We start from the raw sequence: 24026 nt of genomic DNA, 5'->3' as shown, positions 1-24026 counted from the left end.
CATCTCTAATAGAAATTAACTAAAGTGACGTCTTAATATATGCTCTATCGCTCTGGTTCGTCTCTTTGCAGCATTTTGTTACAACATTTTTTCTTCGTCGTAGGACCTTTTTTCGGGTTTATCACTGATAAATAAGAATAAATAAATTAATGAAACAGATTTACGATAAAGAGCAACAGTGCAGTACTTTGATTATTCATTTTTAAAAAATTCGGGTTTTTTGACGTCATTCGGAACTCTGACATTTTAAAAAAATAGCGAAACCCTAATCCAGTATTTCTACACTGAAATTGATAATTTATAACTAATGTTACTGTTGTCGCTGACGTAAACCCATTAGACTATTTAAAATCGGAATCCATGATAATTTTCAAACTTCGTATATCTTTTCGGTTGTATCGTTACTAAATTTCCAGTTCCGCCGTTGTCTCTTTTTTACATGTTTTTCTTTGACTTTCAATGGTTCAACCGTGTCCTCAAATCTTGCAACCTTACTTAAACATTTCCCAATGTGAAATCAAATTTTATAAATGTAAAAAAAAAAAAAACGTTACTAATGTAAAATTTGATAACAGTTTCATTTAATTATGAATAAAATGTAGGAAAAATAATTTTTAAGATGGTTTTCTTAGAAAGAAAAAATAATAATAAATAAATAAAAAGAAAAAGAAAAACGATAAGATCGAGGGTTTTGAATTGTGTAGGAGGATGGAAAAGATAAAATGGATGGACAGAGTAAGTAACATAAAAGTATTAAAAAGAATAAATTAAGGTAGAATTATCAGAAGTAGGGAAGGAAACTGGATAGGGGAAAAGGAATAATAAATACAGTTCTTGAAGGTGAAAAAAGAAGAGGAAGAACAAGGCTGAAATTAATAAATGACAAAGGATAGTGAAGGTTTTGATGAGATGAAAAGAAAAACATGGGACAGAAAAATATGGAGACAACAATGGGGTCATGAACCTGCCAACAGGCACACTACATCATGATGATAACTAAAAAATAAAGATTATTTTGTTTTCAAAAAAATTACTTTTAAGAGAATTTTTTATTTATACATGACTAAAAAGAAAAGTGTGGGGTGTACAGTATTTATTAAGTGGTTGTACATTAGAGCGTGCTCCGTGCTTTTCTTTTAATCATGTGCAAGTAGAATTTTTTTTTCTTGAAAACAAAATTATATTTTACTTTTTAGAAGGGATTGTTTTTTAAAAATTTTATTTTTAAGAGACATGTTTTTAGAATTAAAAAAAATCTTTTATTTTATTTCTTGTCTCTTCTCTTCTTTCTTCAGTTAACAAGCATCGTATTGCAACTAATTTCTCTGTCCACTTTTCTGTAGAAATAATTTAATGGAGCGAGTGCTATTTTGTTGCTACAAAATTACTGAATAGAAAGTTATCACAAGGATTGCCCAAGCCTGCTTAAATGAAATCATAATGTTACAATTCATTTGGCTTCATAAAATATAATTATAGTAAAAGCTATTTCAAAGGCAGCATTAAATACTATTTTTTTATAAATTCAATTATTTCTGTTAGCATTCTGGTGAAAATGATTGTGTTTATTGACTTTGAGATATTCTGTAGTATTATGATTGTAGTTGACTTCCATTCATATCCAAATATTAAAGGTAATAATTAACTTCATTTTTGATATGGGGCCTATTTTCCAGAACTAATAGAGCTCAAGGTATTAGAAACACAGTATAAACAAATAATTCGTTCAAACTGAGAAATAAGATGACAAATCGTACTAAAATTGAAAATGTAGTTCTGTGGTTAGTAAATTGGAGAATCTTGTCCATGTTGAAAAGTGAAAAGGATATGAATGACTTGATAAAGATACATGACAGTCAATCAATTATTTGTTATAGAGAAAGGGTTAGACAGTGGGAAATTGATTAACATGTCAGTTAATGAAGTAAAGAAAATTTCTGAGGAAAATAAAATGAGAGGTTAAAACTAAGGTAAGATTAAAACTGGAAATAAAAATAACAAAATAAGTATTCTAAAAGTGCTGCTTTTTTATTTTTTTAATTAAAGTTTGTTTTTTAAATAAACTAAATTTCTTGAAGACTATGTGATATAAAGGAAAAAGATATAATTAATAAAATAAATAAATTAATAAAATGATTGGTCACATTAAATTACAGATGAAGATGGAAAAATATAATTTCCAAAGATAAATTATTATAAAAAGAATTTCATTGTTAACAGAGTGGTAATGAACTTTTGCACTTATGAATGTTTTATTAAGTACATTTTCATAGAGTACATCAAATGGTAATTAGGAAAGAAAGAAAGAAAATCACTTATTATATATTTGCTGAAGGTGTGGGTGCTAATAATGTATTCAAAGAAACGGTTATGAAATTCACAGCAGTTATTCTCTGAAAACTAGAATTTCAAGGAATAACCTAGTAACACTAATAAGGTAAGATAATGAGAAAATGGAATGAGTATAAGATGTTGTCATTGGTATATTATCAAAGAAGAACGACTGAATTTTCACGTGAAAAATGAGACGTACTGCAGGAACTAATAATGACAACAAAAAGTTAACTGGGTTGCTACAGTTTGATGGTTACAACTTATACCGATCAGTGCTGAAGGAAAGTCTACAGGATGTAGCATTTAAAAGAGGATCCTGTTATTGAGAACGAGAAGAGTAATAAGGTTTGATCAAACAGTGTCTGCTGCTGGATACCAATAAATCATATTGAAGGTGTTAAGTAAGGTTGTAGAAAAACTGTAAGGTTATATAATTTAATACAGATTTGATGTCAAATCGTCTTGATATTATTTTATTATATGAAAAGTTTTTTGAGAGGTAGATTGTAAGGCACGCTACAGACATTATAAAAAGTTTTATTTTGAATGGAAAGCACTAGTTAGATCAGTGGTTTGAAGTGGTTGAAGGGGGTGGCAAAGGAAGGTATTGTAGCATGTAATACAACTAGAATTCATTGTAGGTAGTTTTTTTAGTGTTGGACTTGTAACTTTTGAGTAAATAACAAAAATAGAGTGAAAAATGTTGGGTTTAGAAATGGCGGGGGGGGGGAAGCTTTTTAAATTTTTATCAAATTGGATGTAACTTACTCACATTAATGAAAATACAGAAAAATTTGAAAGTGTACTGTTGTATATTTTCACTAATCTATTGTTTGGCTATTTGCAAAAAACATTTTTTTTTTTTCAGTTATTTGGGTGTGAATTAAGAGCTAAATCCCAAGTTTTTTGTTTGTAATATTTTACAAAGTATATACAGTCAGATAGATCTCTCCCATTTTTATCTATTCCAAAATTAAAGATTTAATTTGAATAAATTTCCATTCTTTACATCAAAATCAGAATTTACAACAAAGTTTTATTGAGCCTCTTGTTTAAGTGGGAGGATAAAAGTAATAAAAGGGGAAAATTTACATTTTAGTAACTATGAGCTATTTTGTAGAAGATTGTCTCATAAGTAGCACTAAGTCATACTACATATTTATATACAAATTAAATAAATTAAAATTCAACCTTACCAATAATTCATTTGCGCTTTTTTCTAGTTCTTTCAGTCATTCGACCATCATCAGAAAGTTTTCTTTTAATTTAAAAGTATTTAGATTAAAATTAATATAACTAGATTAAAAAAGTTATAAAATATTAAAAGTTATGTAGGAAAGTCACTGTTATGTTAACATACTACATAGCCATAAGGTATGTTTAGTCTGTGGATTATGCATCATTGGAAATGGAGTATACTTTAATGTACTGTATATAGAAGAGATATTTATTACCATTTTTTATTTAAAATTTAATAGAAAAAATTAATAAAATAAAAATTTGAATATAGTCAAGAAATTGTCATTAAATTTATCCATTATCCTTCATGTGAGTTACTTTATGTATGTGCAAATAAAAAACAGTATTTCTATGATATAAAGATTGTAAAAAGGGAAGGGATTATAAATGAAGGTTAAGTAATATTTGATTATGATTGCAGTAAAGTTCCCACAAGAATATTCAAACTACTAAAAATTATAAAGAATTGGAGAACTGGAATTACTTACCCAAAAACATTTGTGAACCGAGATATAGCTTAAAGAGAAAACTATACAAACTCCTAATTGAATTTAACAACAAAAAATATAGAAAAATAAAGCAGTTTACAGAATAATTTTAACAAAAACGAATCTAAAACAGGTAAAGATTAATTAAAAATATTTTTTAGGTTGGAGTTCCACAATATACAGCAATACATGTGACATAACAAAAAGGATTAACTATTGACTAGTGTTAATTCTAGTTTATGAGTACTGTTCATTTATAACTGTTTAGCCATCCTTTTTTCTTCTTTTTTTCCAGTGAAATGGCTTCATAGTCAATAATACTGCCATCTCCTATACAGCTCTTAGCCTCCGAACTAAGAGAAAACACAGAATCAGAGAGAGCAGACAATGATGAATTTGGATCTGCATCTTGGACAGAGCCCAAAGTAGAAAGAGATGTAGAGGAAACACCATGGCTGGGGGGCTCAGTTTTTTACCCCTATGACTGATGGGGTGCCTGTCCCTGCCTAGAGTGGAGTGCACACTTTTTTAATTGTATTTGGTAGCTTCTACTATTTTGGAGAAGAGTGCTTATTTTATAGGAAGTCGGTGTTGAAAATGTTTTTGGAGTTACTGCTGCAGAGTCTCATACTTTCTTATCTGTGGATCAGATGAAGCATTGGCGTGATTGAACTTCAACGTTACTTTTCGCCTGGTCAGACTTTAGTTTCTTTTGTAACAAGTCAGTTACTGGTGGTTGTGATGTTGCAGACCAGATCCTTTTGTTATGTAGATGTTATTTTATTCTCTATGATTCTTTTGAACATGGAGTCCAAGTTTTGTGCAAGGTTGGAGAGTGTCTGATCTGTATCAATACATGATACAGGATGGGATGCGGAGCACACATTTTGACAGGGTAAGATTTTTGCATGTTAACTACTTTTTTCTTTCAAATATCCATTGGTGCATTGAAGTAGCCTTTGCAATATAACATAGTCATTTTGATTTTGAAGTAGCATTTTAAAATGTTTTGACTTCCTGGGTTGCAGATTCTAATTTGTAAATTGGGCAGTTTCTAGAAAGGCACGTGTGTTTTGGCTTATTGTTTATATAGATCGGTAGATCTCTGCATAATTCGGCTTGATCTACTTCACCACAAATGTACACTGGACATCTCTCTCTCCTAGCTACTGTGTCTCAAACCATTGACATTTATAACATCATACTGGTTTTGAAATGAAAATGTGTTGTAAAATTCACATCGGGATCATTAATTACAAATGGTTGCTCTTTTTTGGAAAAGATTCAGAGTCCTGTTAGCCAGCTACATTATTCTTATTTACAGCAGTTATCATCCTTAGTATCAAGTAGTAGGGAATGTACAAAATTTGGTGTGAGTTCATAGAACAAGTTTGAAGTGGCAGGCATATGTGGTGGCTTATGAAATAAAACATTCTTGTTGCAGAATTCTTTACATTGCGATCATGTGCAATATTTAATTAGAAAAGAGCACAAGACATAATATAGTAATCAGGAATTAATGGATTAACTTTTTCTATTTCTACATTGTAATTGCTGTTTGAAAATCACAATGGTGCCCTAACCTGCCACATTTCCACTCTTCCTGCCTTATGGCAATGAATTTCAGATACATATCTCGTTACAAGCTGAGGGATCTATCTACACGGCTAACTGACCTTAACATTGTAAAGAAAAAAAATATGTGCATGACTGGTAGACTAGACACATTAGAGGTGCTTGAGGATCAGTCAGAGCTGCCCCCTTCTGTGTAGTCTGTCTCTCCTCTGGTGTAGGATTAACAAATTAAGTTGCAGAACTTGATATTGCACTGAGGAAAGCAATAAAAATAAAGCCTCAGCTTAGAAAAGGTTTCATATAAATTTTATAAATATTTCTCTTAATATTTAAATGGAAAAATGTATATATGTGTTTAATAATATACTAAGTGCGGAGAAAGGATTGTATATCTTTATGAAGTCTGTAATCTTTTTGCCTCATAAGAGGTTTGATGCAGCGGTGGTTGAAAATTACAGAGAAATACATTTATGAATATAACTCTTAAGTTTTTTACAGAAGTTGTACTGCACAGAGGAATGGGTAGACACAAGAAGGCTCAGAATGAATTTCAAAGCAGTTTTAAAATGGTATAATACTATCAATAACACTCTTTTAATTCAAATTCCACAAAGATTAAAAACAGTAAATAGTAAGGATTATTGTTTTTCATCAATATTCTGATTATGTTCGATAAATTTATCAGATCTGTAATGTTTTTAATATTCATTACAGAATGTGCTATAAATATTTAAATACTTTGTGGTTTTGTGCAATAAAATACAATTATATGTACAGTATAAAAGTATTCTGATAGAAAGATTTCTGATAGTTAACTGACTTCAACAGGGTTGCCTTTTATCTCCTTTATTGTTTAGTTATTTTCATTGAGTTTTTTAATTAGATAGAAATTAATTTAGAAAGTGGTATAATGAAGTTGACGGTGTAAGTTGTATGACAGCGATATTATGCTCTTGATATGTGATCTTCACATATGTTAAAATTAGTATTTATTAAACAATACTGATAGGATTTTGACAAGAAATTTTGTTGTTAATAATGTGTATAAAAATTTGTGCATATAAAGCAGATAAAATGATCAATTTTTAAGTATGTATTTTTCAGTAGAAATTAGTGATTTATATTATTTTATCGTTACTTTAAATCTTAGTGATTGTATTACATTTTTGTATGTATATTTTACATATTTAGCTCTAGCCACGAGGGTAAAAGATAGTATTAAAATAAACTTACAGCATACCTGTGGGAAAAGTATAAGTTGTCAATAGCAAGTAAATAAAAACATTTCTTATACTTATTCTTTTATTCATTTTTTACTTATTTCAAAAGGTAGCTAGTACAGTCACTGAAACTGATTAAAAAACCAACACTTTTAACAACTTTTTTAATATTTCAGTACGTTCTATAAACATGACTTAAGCTTATTATTTGCTTAAATTATAATTTTTTTGTTAAGCAGTGTTTGAAGTAGTTTAAAACTATGCTTTCTTATATATCAGTATTAATACATCAATACTAATTAGTCGGATACATTAGTATTAATTAGTATTTTATCATTAAATGCATCAATAATAATTATACATTGCGATATGTAATTCCGAACGGTTTCAGCTAGTAATCTAAGCTGTGTTGCCGGTTCGTTACAATTGATTCATGCGGGTCATCATTTAAAGACCACTGCAGATTCTTTGCTGTTTGTTTCATTTAAAACAAACCGGTTACTGAGATGAGACGTACATATATTCATTTAAAATGCTATACTTAACTTTCTGTGGGTATATTTTTATACATGTACAAAAATTAAGCGAAAATATACCCGAAACGATTTATTTTTAAAAAGGTGCGCAACTGTGGCAACATTGCGCTGAATATTTACTTACACAATAGAATTTTCTATAAGAGGTAGTTCAATTATCTTTAATTAAAACCTTTTTAATATGCATTTAATTTACCTATCAAAAGCTAATCAAGTAGACAATCTTTTATTAAGAATTCACTTGATGGTAATCCTTTTATTTAAACGAGAATGTATTTTTTTTTTAAATCCTCGCTGGAGCGCATAAAAATAATTCGGTCGATTTACGCATTTGTTCACCTTGGTATTTAAACCATTTTCTTGAAGTCAAAACTCCAGGCCAAGGTGTAGGTGTACACAAGTACATAAAAATTTATAACTTTATCCCTCTGAGTTTTTGTTTTATAGGTTGGTAGTAAACTTAGTTTGATTTACCTGCAGGTAAACCTAAGTTGAGAACTAGTTTACCGAAGTAAACTTTACTGGTTTACTGATTATAAATAACGTTGACGTTTCCAAATTTTTTTACTTTCTACTCCAATAAGTAAACTAGAGATCATAAATAACCCCAATAAAAGTTACTTTATTAGTTTTATGTAGAAATAATGTTGACCGGTGTTTTAATTTGTATGAAGGATTTTTTTTTTAGAAAGATTCAGTAATTTAAACACAAACGGTTTTGTTAGTGCCGCAGACTACAGTCTACTTCGTATTTATACTTTTTGTGTCCGGTTTTTCTATGTGGAGCGGTATTTGCAAGGTTAAATGAAAAGAAAGGTTGCATTAGAAGCTAGACACAAATTTTAAGCATATGTGAATCACAGTAACGTAACATAATAATAGCCTATTAGTAAAATTATATATGAAAACTTTTTTTAAGTTTAGTACCTGTGAATGCTGCTATATACAGATTTCTTTTGCGACCCACTAAGGAGTCCATCTGAACCCTTCAACCACGCCAGATCTGTAAAAAAAAAAGGAAAAAAAGTTTTGAGAAAAATTAATTTTAATTTTTGCGACCAGTTTTCTCTGTATGAGAAAACCTTTCTTTTAAAATACAAAGGATTTTATTGTAGTTTTGCCAAATTAATCAATAAAGAACTTAACGTGCTGTGATTCAGCTGTAACTCAGACTCAATTTTTTGAAACTGTCACTCAGTTTATCTTCCTGATCCTAGAGGATAAATTAAAGACTAAATAACGATGAAATTATTTCGTAAAGAGATCTGTAGGAAAGCATTTTTGCAGAGAATTCATGGTTCTGTTTATTATACCGTAAGAAATTACCTTAAGATTGATTAGTCATATCTGTTACTTTCAAGAGAGGATATATGACGTATCTGTGAACTGAAATTTTCTAACTGAAATTAAAAATAAGTAAATAGGCATTTCAACTCTTGCTAGTTAAATTATATTTCTACATATAATAACTCTTACGGGTGTTCAAAATCACTACTCACAATAATAATGAAATCAGAGAATTTCTGCCGTTAAAGGTTATTTTTCCACAAAGACAAAATAAAAAACTAGTTATCGTTATTTATTTTCCCTTATTTTATAAAAAAATCTTATTTTTAAGATACCAAATCGATCTCAATCGCCTTTAGTTTTTGATTGGGATTACTTTCTGGGCCTTTACTTGAAATTACTTACATAACCACATTGAAAACTTTACATACGATTTAAAAGACGTTGTTCGGATAGAATCCTTTTCTTTTCTGTTTCGTTACTTTTGCAGTTGTTTTTTCCTTTTGTCAATTTCAAAACACGATTTTTTATCATCCAATTCGTTTTTATGTCATGTGTTTATAAATCTTAAAATTCTTCTCCTGGAGACTGTCTTCTTATGTCAACTCTTTCTTCACGATGTTTTTTCAACGTAGGCAAGTTTAATTTTTGTAATTATATGTAGCCCTAGTTTTTTTATTAAACGCTTAGATTACATATCTTCCGATTGCTTTATATTCTCATTGTAACCAGTAACAGAAAACTTTTCCAACTCGTTTAATGTATTATAACTTTTCAAAAAATAAAATGATTTTTCAAACGTTTGCCGATTTAAATGTAACATGTACGCTTTGATCCACAGAATGTAATAACTCTTCAAAAACAATTCAAAACAGTTATACTAATTACAAAAATGAAATATACAGCGATCTATAACATAGTACGTGTTAAAATCCTTCTGCCTGTAAATTAATGAAAACATTTAGAACATACCCTTCCTAGTCCATGTAAGTATATTTTTTTTCGCGTACTAGTGTGACTTGCTTACTATTTATTATTTATTACTGCTTTAGACCAAACTAATATACAGAGTAATTCAGCAGGAAAGGAAAACAATTTGGGAACTGATTCTACAGCTTGAAATAAGGAAAAAATCATACAAATATATGTCCGAAAAGTCTTTGTTTACGAGTTACGGCTAGCGAAAAATTTCGCCCGGATTTCAGTTTCCCTGGTGAAATGAGGTCGTACTTAAATGTTTAAGGCGTAAACTTGATGTTTTCTTATATTGTTGATCTGAAAAATCGAATGAAACAATCCTAAAATTGTATCTGCCGTAGTTTACATGATATCCAACATAAAACTGAAACGTTTGGTAACGAAAAATACGTTTTTATTTTAGTACAATACGTTTTTAGTATAGTACGTTTTTTCGAAGTACAATAATTTTGTTAAATGATCAATAAATGTGTAAATTTTATTATCAAAACATGTAGAAAATTTACTTCTGAGAAAATTAATGTAAAAAATCCATGAAATATTAAAAAAAACATCTTTTATTATTAAAGACAAAACAAAAGTGAACAGAAAAATGTTACGAGTTTGTAAACATTAAAAACAGTTGTTTTTAGTATAATAAATTTGACCTTTGAAAAGTTAGGTTGGCAACACTAATTGTATGCTTCGAAATTAGTTTGAATACGACTGACTCATTGTTGTCATAAAATTGTAGTTACGTGTTTATAATAAACGTTAGGCGGTTTAGTTCATGAAAATTATTTATGTGTTTTAGATTCTGTAAAAGCAAAGGTAAGTTCTAACGTAATTAATGATTGATATATGTAATGTTTTATTTTTCTTACGTTTTCTTCTTTCAATAATTTCAAATTATTTTTCTAAAGAACTTCTATTCTAAGGTTTAATTTCATTTAAAACTATCCTTCTGATATTAATTTTCGTTTTAATTTTTATTAATGTTGTTACGAAATGTGCCGATAAATATAACTTTTAATAGCCTTATTTCAAAATAACCATTTTTGAATAAAAGGTGATTTTTTAAGGATTGATTTTTAATAGGCTATTCCTACTTGGATATGAAACTGTTTTGATTTTGAAAAAAGGTGTATATTCCCTAATGTTTTTTCTATTAATTAAGATGAATCGTTTAATAAATGTTTCATGAAAATCAGTGTAGTATTGCTTCGTGTAAACAAACAAACTAATAAATATATCCTCCCTCCTATCTGTGTAGTGGGATAAACGAGAAATGCGAGTAATTAAAGAAAATTATACAAACTTTAGTAAGAAATATACCAGCAGTTATAATTTTTATAACGTTTTTAATAGATCTGCCTAAAAAACTTAAAGATTAAAATTAATTACAATAATATATTTTTAAAAGGCTATTTTTTTTAATACACAAGATAAATATTGTTTTAAACATTTTTGTTCGTTAACAGGAGTTTGTAATGTAGTCGCGCTCATATAATTTTTTTTTTTTGCGTAGTAAGAACGGAAAAATAATTAACAATATAGGTGCATTACACAAAAAAATCTTTGTAACAAATGTTATTTCCGGTAATTTAGGTAAGATCTGATGAAAGAAAATATTTTAACAGAGGTTGGTAACAGCGTAATTCCTATAAGAATACATTTTTTTACTTCACTATTCTAGATCGCGTTATCGATTGAACCTATTCGGTTCGGAGCATCTTAATCTCATGTTTGGCTTGTTGGTAAGTAATACCACTCAGTAATTTCACATCATAAATAATATTCTGATAATCACTTATTTTCCTCTGCTGTAAATCAGGCACGTCAAACTCGTTAACCACCAAATATTAATAAAATTAAGTATTATATATTAAATTGTGGGCCGCAAAAATAAACAAAAAAACAAATGGAAATAAAGATGAAGCACAGCTTTTATTATAAACAAATCAATACATACAAAATAATAATACACAATGCATCCCTAGAGGGTTTTGCAGAGAATATATCCCAGGATGGTTCCAAAATAGCGAAGTTCTCTACCGAAGCTTCCTTGAGTCGGACAATCAAGAGGTGGCAGACGAGCTTCTCCATAGCCTCGATGCAGCAAGACAACAGAAACGGTGGGAAGCCTGAACTTTCAGACCTCGAGTCGTCATGCATGGACTCTGCTAAGAAAATTGGGAAGCGGACCTCCTACTCAGAGACCAAAAGCAAGTGTCTCCCCAAACCCCGTAGCATCCCACATAGTGGCAACATCCAGAGCACCAAGAGACAGGGCGCACACAATTTAGATAAAACGCGAACTAAGAAACTTGAGGAGGAAGGCAGGAGATACTAAGTACGCTCACCCTTTTACACTTGAAGAGACTCAGTCTCTTCAAGTTCTTCGACTGTGAGTCGGCGCTCACAGATGTAGCTCCAGGAAAAGCACCAGGGTTCGATGGTATCAATCCGGAATTTTTATTAAACTGCGGAAAATACGCAAAACTTTGGCTGGCCAGATTCTTCACTGACATAATGCAGACTGGTAGTGTGCCCAGAGAGTTCAAGCGATCGATGGTAGTAGCCATTTTAAAACCAGGGAAACCAACGAACTTACCTAAGAGCTACAGCCATATAGCATTGCTATCAGTGAAATATAAATTACTAGAAAAGCTTATTTGCAACAGAATCTGTCAGAAGATATATGATGTTATACCAATTGAACAAGCAGGCTCTAGGCCAAAACGAAGTTGCACCGACCAAGTTCTCTCGCTCACAACGTACATTAAAGCGGGGTTCCAAATAAGTCTTAAAACCTCTGCTGCATTCGTTGATTTATCGGCCGCTTACGACAATGTCTGGTGATTTGTAAGGTCCCCCGTGTAATCCGATGCAAACTAACAGCTCGCCTCCTTGATAACATGTTGAACGACAGAATGTTCCAAGTTATCACGGAATCCGATATAAGCTCACCAAGGAAACTCAAGAACGGCTTGCCACTAGGGTCCGTACTTACGTCTCTTCTTTTAAGGCTCTATGTTGCAGAAATGCCAGAGACAAGATCTAAAAAGCATGGCTACGCCGACGATTGGGTGCTAACAACAAAATGTAGATCATTTGACGAGTCGGAGGAGGTCCTGATGGCTTTGGAGAAACTGGGAAGGTACTTCCGAAGATGGCGCCTCCAACCAAATGCTAGTAAAACAGAGGTGTCATGCTTCCGTCTGAGTTACAAGTTCGCTGATAGGGAGCTTAAAATTCTATTCGAGAATACATGGTTCTTTCACAATAAGACACCAAAATACCTAGGGGTGACACTTGATAGAACGCTTTAATTTAAAGAGCACCTAATGGAAACTGCAGAGAAATTGAAAGCGAGAAACAACATTATACATAAGCTCTGTGGAACAACTTATGGAGCATCGGCTTCCACTTTACGCACATTGACTTTGAACCTCGTCTTTTCGGCTGCAGAATATTGTGCGCCAGTGTGGATTAACAGCCGTTACGTTAATAGAATTGATGCTCAACTTAATAACACTATGAGAATGAATTCCGGGGTTGTCAGGTCTACTCCCGTGGAATGGCTTCCGGTATTGAGCCACATACCAGCCCCAAACCTGCGCCGTATGAACGCTCTTGTAAGAGAGTACAAGAAGATTATGGACAAACCTATCGAAACCTATCAATACATTAGGACATTGAGGATGCCAATCGGTGATCGCCTTCGATCTAGAAAGCCACCTATCAAAACAGCAATTGCTGCCACAGAGGACGGATTTAACCTAACTGACGCCTGGCGTCAAGATTAGGCCACAAAGCAGAATAACAAGATTCCATGTATTACTCAAAGGCCGCCGGGTTTTGACTTGCCACGTAAGAGATGGTCAACGCTAAACAGAATTCGAACTCAGCATGGTAGATGCGCCTATTTCCTGTATAAATGGGGTAAAACACCGACGCCCCTTTGTGATTGTGGTGAAAATCAAACTGTCAGACACATCACAGAAATTTGCCCTAGGACAGCTTATGAAGGGAATCCTGAAGATTTCCTGATGGCGACTCCAGAATCAGTAGCATTTATTAATTTGTTAAATCTTCGTTTGTAATTTTTGACTGTAATTGATGTTGTGTTTTGGTGCCGCAAGCTAAATAAATAAATAAATAATACACAGAATATAAACGTATTAAAAAATGCATAAGTATATAGAAAATACAATTTTTTTCAATTTAACATTATATAATAAAACATAACTTTTTTTTAAAGAAACTTGGCAACGTTTTTCATTATCATATCTTCAAAATTTGGTTGAATTTGTTGAGTTGAAGTTATTTTTAAAATTGCTTGCACATACTTGTCTGTTTCTCTTGATCTTTCCGCAGTTATATTATTTTTTAGTGGAAAATAATTGTTCGCACAAATATATGCTACCGAAAGTAGTTAAATACGTTTATTGCAAAAATAAATTGGGAAATCGCTCCGGTGATAAATAATTACAGAAATGTAGAATCCCAATATCCATATATTTTTGTTTCAATACGGAGTCGCACTGAATTACGATTAGTTCCAGTTGTAAATTTTCATCAACAGTTTCAACATCAATGGATAAAGAAGTAAATGATTGAAATTGTTTTTCACATTTCTTGAAGTCCAAAAATCTTTCGAATTCATTTCCAACAATATAATTTCGTTGGCATATTCTTTTTTTTTTTTTTTTTTTTTTTTTTTTTGTCCAGTCATTTGACTGGTTTGATACAGCTCTCCAAGATTCCCTATCTAGTGCTAGTCGTTTCATTTCAGTATACCCTCTACATCCTACATCCCCAACAATTTGTTTTACATACTCCAAACGTGGCCTGCCTACACAATTTTTCCCTTCTACCTGTCCTTCCAATATTAAAGCTACTATTCCAGGATGCCTTAGTATGTGGCCTATAAGTCTGTCTCTTCTTTTAACTATATTTTTCCAAATGCTTCTTTCTTCATCTATTTGCCGTAATACCTCTTCATTTGTCACTTTATCCACCCATCTGATTTTTAACATTCTCCTATAGCACCACATTTCAAAAGCTTCTAATCTTTTCTTCTCAGATACTCCGATTGTCCAAGTTTCACTTCCATATAAAGCGACACTCCAAACATATACTTTCAAAAATCTTTTCCTGACATTTAAATTAATTTTTGATGTAAACAAATTATATTTCCTACTGAAGGCTCGTTTAGCTTGTGCTATTCGGCATTTTATATCGCTCCTGCTTCGTCCATCTTTAGTAATTTTACTTCCCAAATAACAAAATTCTTCTACCTCCATAATCTTTTCTCCTCCTATTTTCACATTCAGTGGTCCATCTTTGTTATTTCTACTACATTTCATTACTTTTGTTTTGTTCTTGTTTATTTTCATGCGATAGTTCTTGCGTAGGACTTCATCTATGCCGTTCATTGTTTCTTCTAAATCCTTTTTACTCTCGGCTAGAATTACTATATCATCAGCAAATCGTAGCATCTTTATCTTTTCACCTTGTACTGTTACTCCGAATCTAAATTGTTCTTTAACATCATTAACTGCTAGTTCCATGTAAAGATTAAAAAGTAACGGAGATAGGGAACATCCTTGTCGGACTCCCTTTCTTATTAGGGCTTCTTTCTTATGTTCTTCAATTGTTATTGTTGCTGTTTGGTTTCTGTACATGTTAGCAATTGTTCTTCTATCTCTGTATTTTAACCCTAATTTTTTTAAAATGCTGAACATTTTATTCCAATCTACGTTATCGAAAGCCTTTTCTAGGTCTATAAACGCCAAGTATGTCGGTTTGTTTTTCTTTAATCTTCCTTCTACTATTAATCTGAGGCCTAAAATTGCTTCCCTTGTCCCTATACTTTTCCTGAAACCAAATTGGTCTTCTCCTAACACTTCTTCCACTCTCCTCTCAATTCTTCTGTATAAAATTCTAGTTAAGATTTTTGATGCATGACTAGTTAAACTAATTGTTCTATATTCTTCACATTTATCTGCCCCTGCTTTCTTTGGTATCATAACTATAACACTTTCAATGGCATATTCTAAAAAATTTAATTGAGGTGATTTTTGTAATAATGTCTGGCAAGATTAAAAGTGAGATAAATTTTATTTTTTAATTTGCTTTTGTCAGAGTAATAATTTCTGTTTAAAAACGTTGATATTCTCAAACAAGGTGGTAAACCACAACAAGGCTGTTTGCCTTGTAGTTTGAGATTAAGCTGATTAAGGTGAATTGTAATGTCAGCGGCAAAAGCCAGATCTTTTATCTGCTTATCCTCTTTTAATATTTTACACTCATAATTTTTGGATTCTAAAAAAATGATAATTTCGTTCAACAATTGAAGGAATCGCTTTAAAACGTTATAACTGGAAAGCCATCAAATTTCTGTGTGTTAAGTTAGATTGGTTTATTCACTTCCTATATCTTCTAGAAATTTATTAAATTGACGTTGATTAAGTCCACGTGCACGAATATAATTTACAATTTAAGTAACATTTTTTTAAAACATGCCCGATATTTAGAACTTTGGAGCATAATGTTTGTTGATCAATAATACAATGGAAGTGTTGAAGAGAATTATTAGCTTATTCTGTGCATTTTTTCTTTTATTTGTGTAATAGCTCCTTTAATAACACTAGTCATAGCAGGAGGAGCACCATCAGTTCCAAGAGAAACCAGTTTTTGTAATGATAAATTATGTTTACCCAGAACATCCATCATTGCGGTAAAAATATCAACGGTTGTATCGTGCATTGGGATAATCTCCAGAAGCTCTTCATTTACTTTCAAGTTCGCAACACATCCGCGAATAAAAGCAGCTAGCTGAGTTTTATCTTGTACGTCTGTGTTTTCGTCAATTCCAATGGAATAAATTTAAAATGCAAGAATTATTAATTTTTGTTGATTACGTAAATTTTAGGCTATATCATTAATTCTGCTGGCAATGGTATTTCATGATAAGCTTACATTGTGAATTTTTAAAATTGTTCTGGGCACAATACTTCAACTGCCTGAATCATACATTCGCTAATAAATTCCCCTTGAGTGAATGGTTGGGTTGAATGGTTGAGTGAATGGTTTCGATTTGGTTGAAATTAATTGTGATATCAAGTAGCTCGGTTTTACAGCAGCTGTATTATCTTCAATAGGTTTGGCAAATATGCTTTGTTGTTTTTGAAGTATAATCCTTAATTCTGACAATTTAACTTCACGAAGCTTCCCTACACATTTGTCATAATTCTCTTTATCAATTGTATCATAGTGTCTTTTAATATTATACTCTTTACAAACCGCTAAGGAGTTTCTACATACCAAACATAGAATTTTACTTTTTTTTTTAATACAAAAGTACTGCGATTCCCAATTTTCTTGAAAAGTGCGATGCTCTTTTTTAATTGATCGTTTTCCACTCATACTTGTGCATTGTTTTAATAAATTGTCAGTTAAACATTAAACAAAGAATACTACTTTCTTAAACCAGATGATAATTGTTATGTGCAAACTAGAATAGAATGCAGCATTCGTTCACTGACTGCTAACGAATATCTTCCGACTCGACTGGCATTTTGTGACGCATTGTCATGCGCAAAGTATAACAGAGGATGAATGAGAATATATATGAGTGTAAATAAAGTGTACTCTTGTGCAGTCTCAGTTTGACCATTCCTGAGATGTGTGGGTAATTGAAACCCAACCACCAAAGAACACCGTATCCACGATCTAGAATTCAAATCCGTACAAAAATAACTGACTACTAGGACTTGAACGCTGGAACTCTCAACTTCCAAATCAGCTGATTTGGGAAGATGCGGTCACCACTAGACCAATCCGGTGGGTAACTGTTCCAAGTTAAGAAAGTGTAAACCCACGGATGCGCAGCAACTCGATTGTGCGTGGCATGTAACGTGGTGCGGGAATGCTAGTACGGTAAGAGGGATAGTGCGATGAGTTCAAGGACTGAGCAGAAGCGGGAATTCAATTGCCTTCTTGTATTCATGTAGTTAGTTTACCCATCGTACATAGTTACCGGCATTTACAATCAATATTTTGCAATACTATTTTTTTATAAACAGTTTTTTTCAAAACTAATTTTGTTTCATTAAGGAATTTTTACTTATAAACGTATTAGTCATCAATTTTGGCGAGCCGCAGAACAGTTCCCAGCGGGCCGCGTGTTTGACATGCCTTTCTTTCTTTTTCCTGTTTAGCCTCTGGGAATTACCATTCAGGTATTACTTCAGAGGATGAATGAAGATGATATGTATGAGTGAAGATGAAATGTAGTCTTGTACAGTCTCAGTTCGACCGTTCCTGAGATGTGTGGTTAATGTGTTTGACATGCCTGCTGTAAATAAACTATACTTTTGATTGTAAATGTGATTATATATGCATGTATGGCCGATGAGAGTACCTGAAAAAGTAGCAACAATTGTATTTTGAACACCTTGTATATTTTGCTAAAGATAGGAAGTATTTTTTAAGTAAAAAGAGATGGTCAGTTATTTTGACATTCTATTAGCAAATAGCAAATAAAAATAATTATTTATAAAATCAAATAAGAATTTTTTAGAATAATATTAAAGTAAAATAAAAACAATGAGTAACATTAAAAAAAGAAATAAATATTATGATATATATATAACAAAAACGTTTATTGAGCATATGGACTTCATTTTCCCCTCTGCCCTTAGTTTTGTTCTTTTTCAATAAAAATTTGTATCTTAAAAAGGGACTGAGATAGTTAATGAAAGTTGATGAATATGTAACCATCAAAAACAAATTTTAAATAAAGTTTGGATATTTTGTAGTCTGGATATAATACGCATTGGCTAGCGGAAAATGAACTTACTCCACCGACATTATCTAAGAAAAGTTCAAGGTGAGTGGACAGTATCTCACCTTTTAGCAGTAAAAGTTCATTCATGAACTATTTATTTGACCTTACGCTCTAGAAATTCTTTTTCTATTAAAAAATGCATCTATAATAATTGAAATTATTCTTATTTTTAACTGAAATTAGTCGGTCCTTTATTTATAGTTAGTAGTTCACGAGAAGTAAGCGTATAAAAATAAAAACTGTGTACATATATCGTTTTAATTACTTATTTTATACAACTTAAATAATTTTAATAAAAATCTTTATGATGAATTTACATAATTTCCAGAACTTTTTTTTTCATTTTATCAAGTTTTCCATTTTATCGTCATTTACTTTTCCATTTGTTACACTCGTATTTTGTCAATAATAAAATACCTTCGAAATAATATTAAGGATCTAGAAATAACTTTTACAATTATCTATTTCTTTATTAATGAATGCTTTTGTATCTTAAATGAATAACCATTAAAAATAATCGGCTGACGTAGACCGAAGTATTATGAAGTCATTAACCAAATTTTGTCACCAATAATATCAAATATACTCTTGTACTGAATGTCTTTCCAACGTAATAAATAATAAAATACTGAGCTAGTACTCGTAAGTACAGCTCATTGTTAGAACAATGTATTTTCGCGACATTAAAAAACCTCTAAGATGTTTAACAATTTTATTTTATTTTTTTGAGGTTGCGGAATCCGCTTACGGACACTCGTAACAAGCGTGTCGGACTAGCAACAACTTCCGCTATGTGTTACGTAGAGCGTATGTATGGCTGTGTATACCGACTAAACCTCCCTACCATCCTCCTACTCGGTAAACTCGTAAGGCATTACTTCAGGAAGGAGCGGCTTAATCTTCTGCTATTATAGCTAGACGTCGTTGTCGAGCCCAGGGCTAACAGTAACGAGATTGCTACTTACAATGTCGCACCAGGACGATCCCAGTAAACCAAACCCCCTCCCTCGCACTTCCAGGTAGCCTATCTCTTGATCCAGCACCACATCAGTGGGCCGTCCTTCCCTTATTGGCGTCTTGTAGAAATTCCTAATTTGGCCGTGACCATGTCAGCTCAGTCAGCAATCGCTTGTCAATTCCTGATCAATGCTACCATGACACCAGCAAGTACATCCGGTGCGAACATTCTTGCCAGTCCAAGTCTAGCCTGTCCCTCCTCTCGGAAAGGTGAAGACTTGTCCCTCATTGATCAGTGTAGATCGAAGGTCACAAAGATATCCAGAAGCATCCTTCCCCTAGGATCAGTCCGTCATCTCTAGACAGCCGCAACAAGACTCATTCAACACGGTCATTGTCTAAGTTAGGCGACACATAACAGCTATAATAAAATATGCCATCAATGCTTGCCCGAACATAGCCGCCAGCCCTGACAACCCCGCATAACTGAGTACCGGTGCGGGCCCATACACCGATTTAAAGTCAGTGGCTACCGCCCTTCCATGCTGAAGTTGAGCTCCCGCACATATTGATCCATGACGTCCAGAGCCAGCCGTCAGCGGTTTAGTTAATCTGGAGCATCTTCATGAACTGCCAGGTGTTTTGCCGTTCCTCCCGCGGTTAACTCTGCTCTGCTTACCTACCGCTTCCACAGATTTCGGACGGTGTAAGGTCCGGTGCGATGGCTCACGTCATCATAGATTAGATCATGTGCTGCCGTTGTGACACTCATCTCAGCCCGGCCCAACAGTAAGGCCACATGGGGATCCCGACTCGTCAGAGTGTCCAATAGTCGTCCATCAGCCAATTTGTTGAGATCTACGACAGCAACCGTATCCGTACTCCCCCGTTTCTTGTCGACGTTGCTAACAATGACGTGCTTGAATGCCTTCTTACCCCTATTAGTGGAGGATCAGTCCTGTGAGTTTCTCGTTGATTAATGTGCTGGCTAGACCTTTCTTGATCGGGCAGCCGGGATCCGTTTACGACCTGGCATCCACCTTGACGATATTGCCCGATCCTCTGGAAATCATTGCTTCCAAATGAAAGCATTGCTAATCTCCTTGGTTAAAACTGACAGCTCGGCCTCGAAGTGCTATATTTCTCGTTTTTTGTGTCTCTCCACGTAGCGCCGTAAGCTACTCACAACCTCTTTGAGTTTGGTTTTTTTCTCCTCTACTCCTCTAGGTCGGTCCGGACTGTTGGGTACAACAGTCCGGACCGACCTAGCTTCCAGTGTTCTCGTTTCGATTTTCTTATTTGTTTGTTGAGTAGCCTCCTGTGTTCAACATACCTTAAGGCCGCTTCCTCCTCATAAGACTCACCTCCGATACGTCTGAGTCTCTGTTTTTTCCTCCTATGAGACTGGAGAAGTTGCCTTAGATTGTCTATTTCCGGTGACCACCAGTACACTCTGCGTTTTCTTACATTTCGAGTTAAGACCCTACCCATCTCTTGTTGAATTATATTTCTTAATGCTTCTGGTGTGAGGTTTTCTACTCCGGCTGGTCTGTCTGCAACACATCCAGCTATTTCGTCAACCTGATTAGCCGTAGGTCTCATAGGTGGTTCTTTCTGAAACGTTCTGAAGGACTGGTCTTGTATTAAAAGAAGCACGGCCATGTGATCACTTGCTCTATATCTTCTGGGAGAATCCTCCACTGCCACTGTTCCTGGCTCCACCTGTTGTCTAGAATAGCTAAGTCTAACACAGAGGAGGGCCCGCTGGCTTCATATGTAGGCGTGGCATCATTAACACAATGACATCCGACTTCCCCTCGCCTGTTCGTGTAACTGCTGCCTGTGGCTATCGCCTTACTGTTAATGTCCCCGAACATAATTATCCGTTTGTCAGTACTGGTAATGATTGTTGTAGAGAATCTAAGAACTTTTCAAATTCCCTAATTTCACATTTGGGAGATACATATGTCCCGATCACTACTGCGCTGTCTGTTTCAATTGCTATGTGACCTAGACCTCTTCTCTTAAATTGCCATGATATCCTGCCACTTATATCCATAATCGCCACGTTTCCTTCGGTATCTGTACTCCAGCCGGTTCTAGCCGCGACATATATATTGGGTTCCGTGACTAGCTGCAAATTAGCTTCCTTCTTTCGTGCTAGCTCCCCCACTAATTCGTGGGAGAGCGAACTTCTATTGACACTCGCCAGCATGAGCTTAAACATTACCGGTTAGCCCACACGTCCAGCCTCCAGTGCGGTGGTCATTCTTACCACAATTAAGACACTTTTTGGGTTCTTGGCAGGTCGCAATTTTGTGGCCCCTACCACCACAATTGAAGCATAATTCTAGCCGATTTGGACCAGTGCAGTCTTGTCTGCTATGCCCCGTGTCCCAGCATCGATAGCATCTTTCCTCCTCCTCTCGGATGTAAGCTTTGCAATTTACCCATGAGATCCGTATCCTCTGTTCTACGAGCTTGCAAGCTGCTCTGTATGACGTAATTACTGTAATGTTTTACATTACATTACGAAGCCCCGTCTCATGGATGAGATTTTAACTTCCTCTGGGTCTCCCACACTGTCTTTAATGGTGGTCATGACTTCGGATTCAGATGTTTCCATCTCCACATCACGAATATGCTCGATGGTTCTTCTGCCAGCCCTAGTCTTCAAGTCCACCTGCAGATCGGCTAATTTATCTTGAAGAGCCGTTGCAGTTTCCTTCTGAGCTCCTTGGATCCTTACATGTAAATCCTCGTTCCTCCCTCTGCAAATTGAGATGACGTCGCGGAGTGGCCTTTTTAATCAGGACTTGCCCTGGTCTAACCTGTCTTGTTAGTAGTTCTGTATGTTGAATCAACACCTGGACTGGTTCTATTCGGTCCTTCAGGATGTATGAAAGAGCCTTCTTAACGGCAATTCCTATTGTGCCCGCTGGCCTTCTTAACGGCAATTCCTATTGTGCCCGCTGGTAATATGAATATAACTTCCGGTGACTGCTGTAGCACTCTTCTTATCGCCCCGAGAATAACAATCATTGAAGACTTTTCTGGTATTGTTATGTCACAGTATATCCTATATTTGCTTCTCCTTAATTCTGTAGTTTCCTCGCCAATTATTGTCTTCTCGTCCTTTAGTATATCACCTGGTTTATACTCTGAACGGCGAGTTGTAATTTCTTCGATTCCAGATTTCTGAGGAATATCGTGTAAGCTACACGTATTCCACGACTTCTCCGGCAGTCGGAGAAGATATGCTAATATCAGTCTAAATAATGACAACCTTTAAATCTTTTCTTTCTGAGTTTAATTTTTAATAATAATTTTAAAAGAGACGAGTATATTTAAAAGGCCCTGCGAATTACTCCTTAAAGTGACCCTACAGATTCGACGAGGTGACATGATAGTTTCGAAAAAGTCTTTTTATCATCCGGAAAATTTTTATTTTGAAATCTGATCAAAAGTAGCACATTTGCACGCTATAAACATTTTATTCCACATTCCCATCCTCAAAACTTAAGAAACTAATGTAGCGAATAACATCATCTTAAAAAATGCATTTTATTGAAATGCATAACATAAACATATAAATTTCCCGACTTTCGGCGGAGTGTAAATGTTTCATGTTTTCATTGGGGGGAGGTCCCGAGTTCAAATTACGGTCAGAAGTCTTTTCAACGGAAAAAAATTATTGCATTTTTTCTGTTGTTACATCTGGACTTATATAATAGCAGATATATATTGTAACAAGACCGGTATAGCGGGCCTGAGTAACGGATTCCTACCAATTATTATAAAAATAGTAGAAAATATAATAATTGAAGGAATCTAGAAAGGGACGCAAAGGAGAACCCTTTTTGTAAAATACAGCTCTTTTAACAATCGTCTTTGTTATACTGCCCGCTGAAACACAATGGACGCCTGTTCTACCGTGAGAAAAACTACCAGACCGGGTTATGGAATTCATGGAAACGAAAGTATCGTTCTCACGTTTCGACTTGGATCCGGTCCGGCAGGTAAAGAGGCTAGAAGTATAAATATCCCTGGGAAAACAGCTCTAAATGAGTACGGACGATTCAGCCCTGCGAGACGTTTCGACGTCAGTCTCGCGAAGGGAGTCTGCGAGATGTAGTTGTCAGGAGTTGTGTGAAGTTCAGCGAGACGTTAACGACGTCAGTTCCTCGAGAAGAGGCTGCGAGATAGGAGTTGTGTGAGCTCGGCAGAGTTCTGCGAACCAGTCGAGCGAGACGTTACGTCAGTTCAGCAAGGAGAGTCTGCGGTGTGAGTCTGTGAGACGTCAGTCACCGAGAGCATTCTGCGGGGAGAACATTGAAGGAGCGAATTTCCAGCGTGAATTAAATTCAATACGATTAAGGTGACGCCACAAGTAATTTCAGAAAACAAGAAATACTATCGGCGAGTTACTGTAAAAACTATAACTGAAAGAAATATTATACTAAATTTTATTCATAAACTGTTAGGGTAGTTTTATTTGTATCCAGCAAAAGTATTTTCAAGTGATCTTTATATGATTATTTATTAATACAAGACTAGTGGTTAAAAAGGGTTAAAA

At 34.0% G+C, this 24026-nt stretch overlaps 1 protein-coding gene across 2 annotated transcripts in view; it reads right to left on the bottom strand.

Moving 5' to 3' along the window:
• Positions 1-24026, bottom strand: part of LOC142334351 (facilitated trehalose transporter Tret1-like) — a 104162-nt gene that overhangs the window by 54369 nt on the left and 25767 nt on the right. For both annotated transcript variants that reach the window (XM_075382326.1, XM_075382327.1), the window contains exon 2: positions 8320-8395. In XM_075382326.1, the coding sequence (XP_075238441.1) occupies positions 8320-8371 (52 nt within the window). In that variant the 5' untranslated portion in view covers positions 8372-8395. The remainder of the gene's footprint in view (positions 1-8319; positions 8396-24026) is intronic.

This window comes from Lycorma delicatula, chromosome 1, assembly GCF_047948215.1.
Source record: "Lycorma delicatula isolate Av1 chromosome 1, ASM4794821v1, whole genome shotgun sequence".
NCBI classification, from domain to species: domain Eukaryota; kingdom Metazoa; phylum Arthropoda; class Insecta; order Hemiptera; family Fulgoridae; genus Lycorma; species Lycorma delicatula.
Note: the sequence above shows the minus strand (reverse complement) of the source record. Positions and strands in the feature narration are given on the sequence as shown.